Consider the following 9,914-nt stretch of genomic DNA (forward strand, 5'->3'; position numbering starts at 1 on the left):
TACAACAAAGAGGTTGATAGAATTTTAGTTTGATTTAAAATAACAGATTTAATGTAAAATAAGTCTAGTTACTTATCTATCTTATTAAAACTCAAGTACAAAATTGGAGTGTTTGGAGACTTGAATAGGACTATTAAAAAAATTTGGAGTGTTTGGAAACATAAATTGTAGTCTTTTAAAAAAAAATTAATTTTGTTTGGAAACAAGGATAGTAGTATTAAGAAAAAAAAAGTAATGGGCTTATGTTTTTAAGAAAAATTAAAAGTCCATCATATTATAAAAAACTATCTATCTGGGCGAGATTTAAAATATACGAAAACGGGTCAATCTAATCGCCTAAAACTTTTTCTTTTCTAAACTAACCATAAAACAAAATTTAAACTTTATACACATATTTCAAATCAAAATAATAATTTAAAGTTGATTTATATCAAAAATTGATTAAAAACTAATACATATATTCAAAAATGGATTTTTACTAAACTATTTTTCAATAACCATTATACAAAAATGTTGTCAATATATATAATAAAAATACAATACAAAGCCCAATTTGAAATACCAACTAAAATTATCGTTTTTATATTTTCTATTAAGTTTTATAAATATAATATATGTAATTATTTATATGATGGTACGTATAAAATACTATTAATTATATGATTACTTATATGATGGTACGTATAAAATACAATTAATTATATGATGACAGTATACGATATATAATAATGAATAGGGATGAGATTTCGGGAACCCATACGGGTTTGGTTCTGATCGGTTTGTGTTTCGGGTTTTCGGAGTCAAAGATTTAAGCCCTGTTAGGATGTTTCTAAATTTTGGTTATAGTTTGATTCGGATCTTTGCGGGTTTGGTTCGCGTTTGGATAACCCATTTAAATTATTTTTAAAGTTTTAAATCATTATCTATTTTAAATTTCTCAAAATCTATAAATAAAATAATATATTACCTATAAATTTGAATAACATATGTCAGAATACCTAAGCTTAACATATCAATTGGTTTGATTTAAAATTTTGGATATGGAATCAATAATTATTTTAAGTATTTTTGGTGATTTGAGTATACTTTAACTATTGCAGATATTTACTTTTGACTATCTATATATAGATTTTCAAGTATTTAAACCAATTTAAAAGTATCATTCTTAATGTTTTATATACGTTAAATCTAAAAATAATTAATATATATATAAGTATATAAATCTATTTTTAGATAAATTCGGGTACCCGAATACTTCGGTTCGGATCAGATTTGGTTCTCTAAATAACAAAATTTTGAATAATTCGAATATTTAATCAATTTATGTTCGGGTTTGGTACTATATTTTCGGATCGGTATCGGTTATGTTCTTTGGATTCATTTTGTAAAACCTTAATAATTACATGAAAAACAAATATCAACATATTTTTCAAAATGTACACCCGCGCGCCTGCGCGGGTCAAAATCTAATTCTTTATTAAGGGTAACAACGAATCAACCACTCTAATTTTTAATTTGATAGCTTGAATGCGAAAAATCACTATCGCAGATAATAGTATAGATAAATATATGTTTTTTTTTTGTTTTAGGTATTTAACTTACATCAGTTTTACTTTTCGAGCATTCGACCAACTATAATGATTCGATAAATTAGTTTGATCTGCATTTTATTCTGTATAATTAATTTGATTGACATTAATTCTACTTTATATATTTTTCATTTGCCTCATTCATTCGAAACCAAGCAACGCTTTACACTTTGAAGTCGAATTGATGTTTTTCGAAACCAAACGATGCTTTAGAGTTTGAAGTCGAATTGATGTTTGGTTTCTGTTTAATTGTTCTTACCAATACCCCAAGTGTCACACATATTAGCCTCGAAACTGTTTGATCATCGTGACCAATGTCCCCAAGTGTCAGACAATTAGTCTCGAAACTACATTTAAACATACGTGTGCATTTTGCAAGTTGGTGTCGAGTTGGTTTGACATCCAATTCCAAAGGCCAAAACTAATTAGATAGTAGTATTTTTTTGATAATATACAAGTTTTAGCACATGATTGTCCAGACAAGTATATATCTTGACATTAGAATATTTCATATTTTATTTTAAAAAGAGAGAAAGAGAAAACCCCGCAAAACTATAAGGATTCTGGCTCATACAACGTAGGAAAAAGTAACATGTCCTCCTCCAGAAATTGGAACTTGAAGTTTTCAATAACTTAACTCTCAGCAAAAGTTGTTCCATAAATCTGTGAGGGTCACTTCTTCACCTGACTCGAACCAGTAATCTGTTTTTAACTGCAATACACAAACAAAACTTGACTTCAATCACAACATGGTAACACGAGACTTGCTTCAAAACCAATGTATCCATTTACTTACATCAGTATCTGAAGTCACTATTTTCAAGGAAGAAGTATCCACTGCAGACTCATCTGTTTCCATACTACTGTCTCCTTTGTGTTTGCTGCAACCATGTCTTGTTCTAAGATCAATAAAAGATAAGACCAGACACAGAGAGAGTGAAAGAGTGTTGCCAAGTACCTTAGAAGGTAGACATCAATTGGTCCCATCCTACTCCTAATCACCATCCGGTATTGTCTCTGTGGAAAACTCATCACCTAATCATAACAAAAGTGTCTGCTTCATTCCTTTGACACATTATATTATAGCCACCCACTTTATATGAAAGTATGAAAACAAAACCTTACCTCATCAGGATCTGGAACTTCGATGCAACTAGCTGTAGGAGCTTTAATTGCCAGCAGTGTCTGGTTCTGTATCAAGAATGACCAGTTTAGTATGTTGAAGAAAGCACTAGATGATATCTAAAGAACTAGTAAGAGAGAACTGACCTGAAAGCATGGGAGGCTAGTTATATCTTCCTCCGTCATAAACATGTACCTGTGTATTTCCATCACTGATCTTAGCAAAGTTGTCGTGTAAAAGTACAAAAGATGAGACTCAAATGAACTGAAGAAAACCTTTTACAATGTTCATCTTCTTCTAAGGATCTGAGAGCTTCTTGTCTTTCCCTGGGGATATATATAACATGAAGATGTCTTAAACCATTGTAAAGAAGGAAGAAGAATGGATAAGTCTCCAAATAAATATAAGAAGATTAAAGCAACCAACCTTATAAGGTCATCCAACCTGTTTTCCTCAGATTGCATACTTTCTACTTCTAACTGCAAACACGCAGAAAAAGCAAGAACATCTCATATCCCAAACATATGCGTTATCAGACTATGTGATTGTTTATTACAATGTAGAATAAAGCCGTATGTGGGTTATGAACCTTAAGCCTAGAAATTTGATTTCCCAGTTCCAACTGTCCAAGATTGTCAGCACCCCTGCATCAAAGGTCAGAAGAAGTAAAGCTAAATTACGTTGCAACTTAGCTCTGGGTAAGAAACGATATGTAGTGTAAGTAAATTACTTCCAGCGGATATGGTTCTTTGTAGTTTTCTCAATCAATCCAACTCCTTCAAGGACATTTGTAATATCATATATCCTTCTTTTTTGTACCTGTCAAGAGGAAGATATTCTAATGATAGTTGCATCAAACACTTTAAGGAGTGAGCTTTTAGTTTCACAAATAAGCAATACCTCCAAGACATCAGCACAATAGTTAAGGTCAAGTGATCCATCCTCAGCTTCCCGGATCAAATTGACGAATTTCTTTGTCAACAACCCTGAGCCAAAACAAAAAAAAAGAGACGATGAATGAATGAATGATATAATTGCAGAATCTCAAAGATGTGATTGTTCCTTTGAAGTGTGTACCTAGAGAACTATCATAACGACAGTTATTACTTCCATTAGGGCCACTAAGCTGTAGCCCTTCTGCACACACGCAAAAAAACAAAATCAATCACCACCACACAATGCTGAAACTACTTAAGATTAAGATTAGAGAGAAAGATATATATACTACAAACCTCGCTTAACAGATTTGGACAGTTTAGTAACCTTTGACTTGGTTCCACGTTTAGTGTTGTCTTGAGGAGATTCTTGCTTGACAATGACTTTGGCTATATCAATGGTTTCTCCAGGCATGCTTGAACTCGAAATGGAATGATTCTTTCTACTTTTCTGCTGCAAAAAGATTAAAAAAAAAAAAAGAGTGAACTATAGATCCATTGATGAAGAGAATTGAAAACTATAGATCCAATTCTAGATTGTGTTTCCTTTAATGACAAAACTTTATTCAATTTAAGTCAATTAGGACGGAGCGAGAGGAGATGCTCACGAGTTTCTGAGTGATTGGGATTGGGGAGAAGGACTCGTCCCAGTGAGCTTGAATTTGCGGCTGAGGAACTGAGAGCGGCCGATTCGTGGAGGAAGAGTGAAGCGGATCAGTGGGTGAGGGAGAGTGGATTAGTTCGAAGCGGAAAGGAGATCGGTGCTTGTACGAGAGACTCGGATCTTCCCCGGATTTAGATGTCGCCGCCATCTGTGGAGAATCTCCGTCGTCGCAGGAAGTAAATTTCGATTTCGCGGCGAGAATCTTCGGTTAGGTTAGTCGGAGGGAAAGAAGAGAGGAAACAGCGGGAAGGAAGGAAGGGGGGGATTGGGAGACAATGATCCTTTTTGCTTTGTTAAAAACGAAATAAAAATTAAATTTTTAGTGAAAAATCAAAATTGTGAAAAGAGCGGTGGCCGAAAGACTTGTTGTTGGATGGAGAGTGTTTCGAATTCTGCCTTGGCCGCGCCTAACTTGTTCCGCTTATTGCCTTTTCACTATATTTGGGCTTTAAATGGGCTTTCATTCATATCTTCTTATGGTGTTTGATTTGGTTATCTCGGTTGTTGTTCACACTTACCATCTATACTATATTAAAAGGATTATATATATATATATATATATATATCTAACCTATACTAAAAGGGTTATATGAGGAGTAAATAGTGTGTCCACGTCACTTTAAAAAATCGGCCAATTAGAAAACAGTTTTCGCCACGTCAGACACACGATGTCCAAAAGCCAGTCTAACCCTTTTTTTTCGTCTTCTCCGTTGTATTCGCCATTTGATGACCTTTCCATTTCTTATTCTAAGCAGACGAGCCTCACCGTAGATCCGTTGACACCATCTCACTCCCTGACAATCAGATGAGCCTCTGCCGCCCCAATGACTGACCAGTCGCCACCGTCAGTCTCCCAGTCATCCTCAATCCGGGAGAGCACTCCGTTGGAGAACGAGCCACCAGAGCTTTCGAGCCCTCCTATGAACCTCCGCACCAGAGATCCTTCAGATCCGCCAAGATGGAAAGAGAGAAAGCTTCAACGACATCACCAAACGACCACTACTCCGTCACGTTGTTCATAATCCGAAGGGGAGGAGGCGACGAAGCTTTCCGGTGTGAGCCATAGATCTTGCCACCTCCAAAACCATAGACAGCACCGCACAAGAGGAGAGAGAGCTAGAGAGCGTGAGTTTACTTGCCACTCAAAGGCGTTTTTTTTTACTTCTCCCATTATTGATATCATGAATCCTCTTCGACTCCTCTTTGTATCTTTATATAATCCAGATGCAAGCCATGGAAACCCTAACAAGCTATGCCAGAAATTAAGATCTACTGAATGAGCACAACAAAAACTCAGATTCAATAGATCTCAGCAGAGCAGGAGTATTTCGAGCAAACTCCACTCGACCAGTCTTTGGAAATCATTTCTCAGAAGGTATCGTTCATCACTCCTTGCTTATTTTGTTAATGAAATCAAAGAAACTTGCAGGTATCGTTCACCCTTCCTTTCTCATTTTGTTGAAAAACGTTAAGTGTTAAGATTTTGTTTCGTGTCAGATGCACATGCCGTGTGTTGCTGCTGATTTTTGAGTTTGTAATCAACCAAACACTATGCTTTTCATATGTTCATCTCTGCACTTCTTCAGGTCCCTTCTTTTTTTTTATTCTAGCAACTTAACTTCTACTGCATCCTCTAATAGTTTCATTATCCATTCAAAATATTTTTTTATCTCAGCTATGTGATAGCTGAGACATGTTAATTAGACAATTAGCCAGATTTGTATTGGAAGATGAAGATGCAGCCAAAAGGGTCTGACGGACTCCTTTTACCCTACATGGAAACCAGAACTACATAGAGATCCCTAGAGGCATTGCAGTGGTTGGGACAATGTATGGGGTAACTAACTTCTTCAATGTTTCTCTGAATACAGTGTTATGCTCTCACATAAATTTGAAGAGTTTTTAATGTATTGTTTGTTTACCATGAAAGCAGTTGGTTATGATTGGAAATACAATTTAAGTTGTGCAGAGCCCTCCAATGCAGTCTGGGATTTTCAAATCCAGTCTCTTTTTTTTATCTTTCATCACTCTCTCTCTTCACAGCTTGCTCAATAAAAGGGAAAATGAAGTTGTCAGTGTTGTAAATACAATTCTGGTGGTATATTCAAGGTACTTATTCTTGACCACGACTAAGTCTTCTCTATATTGTTTTTCCTTTATTTTCTCAGTGGTAGTGGGTTGCTCCTGCTCTGTCTTCTAGATCCGAGAAGTTCTGATTTTTTCAGTCTTTGTTCTTTGGCTGAATCTATTGATCCGAAACTGTGTGCTAAACTGCTCTTCTTTCTCTGTTTATAGTCTATTTGACATGCCTGTTCGTGCCTATATATATATCTATACAAACATGTAAGGACTAAGAGTCAGACAACAAATCAGGATTGCATAATTAACCTTGAGAGCAAGAAGATTGCATAGTGTATAATACTTATCAGAGTGTTGTTAATCAACTCTTCAGGTGTAAGTGGTCACTGGTCAAGAATATGTGTGCTCTCAAAAGAAACAGAGGAAGCTGAAGAATAGCCCATATTCTTCTCCAAACACAGACCTGGCTCTCTCCTGATCCTTCGAGCTGAGGTTCAATGTGGAAGGACGAGAAACCAACCATGGTCTCATGAGAATTTTCAATGATCCTTCCAAGGTGACCTTTTTACTTACCATAATTTTTGTGTGTTTTCTATTTGTAGAAAGTAGCTTCGAAAGTCTAAAAGGTGATTGGCTTGATAATAGTAGTGACATGTGAGAGCAAATCATTATGAAAGTTGTCAACCTTTTCTTTGTTGTTTGATCGTGAGTACAACTGTACTAGAATTCTATGGTGTGTACTAGAATATGATTCTTTGTTTAGATTCTTTCATATTCTGACATGTGTGTATGGGGTCTTGAATACCGTAATCTTTATCTTTATAAAATGCTAGAAAATTACAAAATAGCATTCAAATCTGTTGTCATATACCACATGGAAGCGTACATGAACAAAACTTTCAAGACCAAAAACGTCTAGGTTCAAAGAAAATAATTGTTCTTTTTCTCTTAGTCAATTAATTCATGGTGATCATCTTTGTCTATAACATGTGGGGTATGTGCAGGATATAACGTTCTATGTGGAGTTGAAATACTTTCATTTGTTTAAAGCTGCCAAAGAAGGAGGATGGTTGGGACTACAATACTGTTTATATATGGTTTGATTTCTTTCTACACCATAATACTCCTGCGTTACTGTCTCGACAGTGAGTTTGACCTCAAGACCTATCCCGACAGTGCCCAAGCTGCGTTTCTACCACGTGACGTATCTTTGTCTCGGTAAGGGGCTAATATTTTCAAAAAGTTCTGAATCTACCTTTATAGTAAAGGTTATAAAAGTTAAGAACCATATAACAGAAATATGATTTGCCTTTGGGCTTTCGAACAAATGGAACAACTGAAAAGCTATGGGTAGCAAGTAGATCAGTTAGTAAATCTCTCACTAATAAATCCCTAATTGCTATCAGAAGTCAATAGTACAATACTATAAGCTTATACTATGTTTCATCAAATATAGCGATAGAATATTACACTTATGTGCTTAGTGGAGAACACTACTCTCCTTTGTAGTAAAATTATAATATATTTAAAAAAGGTAGAGGTTATTTCGTAGAGATTCCATCATTAGTAATGGAATCTTATAACATTTATACATAATATTTTCTTCATATTCTTTTTTTTTTAATGTATTGCAGATAATTCTCTACTTGGAGCAGTACACAAGTACCTTCTCCATTCATCCAATAAATGACTTCAGTTTATACTTTCTCAACTCTGTCTGTCAAGAAAAAGTGCATAATTACAGGATTCCAAGTGGGGTTAAAACACACAACATAAACTATACAAATACCCCGGACGTAGCCCGGAAAAATCTCTAGTTATATTAAAAGGGTTATATGAGCATCAGAGAGGATGTCCACGTCAGACAATAAAATCGACCAATCAGGAGATCCTTTTTTGACACGTCATTACGAGTTTAGAAATGTGGGCTTCGTTTTTTTTTTTTGCCCAAATGTTAATGTCATGGCCCATAAAATCCATTCCATATACTCATTGTCTTCTTCTTTTCACTTTTCACGATTCTAAAATCTGAACGTGGAGAGATTCGACGTTGCCCTTTGCTCTTCCTCTTCTTCATATTTCACGATCTATCAATCAATACATCCTCCACTTCGTTTCTCTATTTACCCTGAATTCGAAGAAACCAAAAGGCGATGAGACTGATTCCTTTCCCAGACCGATGAAGCCCATCGGCAAACACTGAGAGATCAGAATGTGTATCTGTGCTCACGCTAGATTCAGAATAGGTTCGAGATCGAATACCTATACGCACATACATATCATTGATCTCGATTTATTACAAAAAAAAGCTTGAATCAGATCCATTTTTTTTGCAGAAACAAATAACCTAATTTGATCACGCGCAAGTGCAAATATGTCTGTCACAGCAGGAGTGAGTGAAGCTGCACTCGCCACACGTGCCAAGCTACGAGGTGAAAAAGATACTGGCCTGGCAAAGCTCTCGAGTGGGCCGACGAACCCGAGGAAGACGAGGATGTTAGGATGCAAAAGGTCGATGCTTTGGATAGAAAGCATGATGATTCAGGGGTTGCAAGGAAGGACGATCCAAGACTACGTCGTTTAGCTCAGACTAGAGCTAAGAACCGTGAAGAAGTTAGAGCTGATCATAGGCGCGTTAGACAAGCTGAGATTGTATCTACAGAAGAGGAAGAGCTTGAGGTATCAAGAGGAGGAGGAAGACGAGGATGCATTGGAAGAGAGGAGGAGGAGGATTAGAGAGAAGAATCTCAAAAGAGCTCAAGAGGAGACTGACTTACTCCCGTGGAGGAAGAAGACGAGGTGGAAGAGGAGGAAGATGAAGAGGATGAGTCTGAGTACGAGACTGATTCTGAGGATGACATGCCCGGTATTGCAATGATCAAGCCTCTCTTTGTACCGAAATCTGAGAGATACACTGTTGCAGGGCGTGAAAGGCTTGAAGCTGAAGAGCAAGCGCTCGAGGAGTTAGCTAAGAGGAAACTCGAGATGAGGAAGCTCGAGACAAAGCAGATAGTGGTGGAGGAAGTCAGGAAAGATGAGGAGATACGCAAGAACATGTTACTCCAAGATGCGAACATCGGAGATGTGGAGACAGACGACGAGATCAACGAGGCCGAGGAGTACGAGGTCTGGAAGACGAGGGAGATCGCTAGGATCAAGAGGGAGAGGGACGCGAAGGAAGCAATGCTGAGAGAGAGGGAGAAGGTTGAGAAGCTGAGGAACATGACGGAGCAGGAGAGGACGAATCCGAAGCCTTCGTCAAATAAACCGAAGAAGAAGTGGAACTTTATGCAGAAGTATTATCACAAGGGAGCTTTCTTCCAAGCGGATCCTGATGATGAGGCGGGGTTCGTGGGGACTGATGGTATATTTTAGCGTGACTTCTCTGCTCCGACAGGTGAAGATAGGTTGGATAAATCGATTCTGCCTAAAGTTATGCAAGTTAAGCACTTTGGTCGCAGTGGGAGGACTAAATGGACTCACGTTGTTATACAACAGATTGGAGTAACCCGTAAGCTTTTTTT

General features: G+C 36.8%; 1 protein-coding gene, 1 long non-coding RNA gene and 1 pseudogene across 6 annotated transcripts; 2 read left to right on the forward strand and 1 right to left on the reverse strand.

Moving 5' to 3' along the window:
• Nucleotides 1-1,995: 1,995 nt before the first annotated feature.
• On the reverse strand, nucleotides 1,996-4,813 carry LOC103833054 (transcription factor E2FC). Of its 4 annotated transcripts, none has more exons than XM_009109153.3 (13): nucleotides 4,256-4,813; nucleotides 3,945-4,098; nucleotides 3,790-3,849; nucleotides 3,613-3,698; nucleotides 3,443-3,531; nucleotides 3,269-3,356; nucleotides 3,139-3,191; nucleotides 2,988-3,038; nucleotides 2,859-2,907; nucleotides 2,715-2,780; nucleotides 2,548-2,624; nucleotides 2,386-2,470; nucleotides 1,996-2,301 (listed from the first exon to the last, which is right to left on the reverse strand). In XM_009109153.3, the coding sequence occupies exons 1-13, from the start codon at nucleotides 4,457-4,459 to the stop codon at nucleotides 2,230-2,232; spliced, it is 1,134 nt and encodes a 377-aa protein (XP_009107401.1). In that variant the 5' UTR covers nucleotides 4,460-4,813; the 3' UTR covers nucleotides 1,996-2,229. The 4 variants fall into 4 exon arrangements, with proteins under 4 accessions (XP_009107401.1, XP_009107403.1, XP_009107400.1 ...); XM_009109155.3 differs by having other exon boundaries at nucleotides 3,302-3,356; nucleotides 4,256-4,808; XM_009109152.3 differs by having other exon boundaries at nucleotides 3,945-4,101; nucleotides 4,256-4,806.
• A 584-nt stretch (nucleotides 4,814-5,397) lies between these two features.
• Nucleotides 5,398-7,795, forward strand: LOC103833055. 2 transcript variants are annotated; one of them, XR_004450119.1, is made up of 7 exons: nucleotides 5,400-5,436; nucleotides 5,536-5,686; nucleotides 5,809-5,897; nucleotides 5,987-6,148; nucleotides 6,245-6,420; nucleotides 6,764-6,946; nucleotides 7,395-7,795. It is a non-coding gene; the product is annotated as an uncharacterized LOC103833055 (long non-coding RNA). The 2 variants fall into 2 exon arrangements; XR_004450118.1 differs by having other exon boundaries at nucleotides 5,398-5,436; nucleotides 5,987-6,420.
• A 141-nt stretch (nucleotides 7,796-7,936) lies between these two features.
• Nucleotides 7,937-9,905, forward strand: LOC103833056 (annotated as a pseudogene).
• The last annotated feature ends 9 nt before the right edge of the window (nucleotides 9,906-9,914 follow it).

This window comes from Brassica rapa, chromosome A08 (assembly GCF_000309985.2).
Source record: "Brassica rapa cultivar Chiifu-401-42 chromosome A08, CAAS_Brap_v3.01, whole genome shotgun sequence".
NCBI classification, from domain to species: domain Eukaryota; kingdom Viridiplantae; phylum Streptophyta; class Magnoliopsida; order Brassicales; family Brassicaceae; genus Brassica; species Brassica rapa.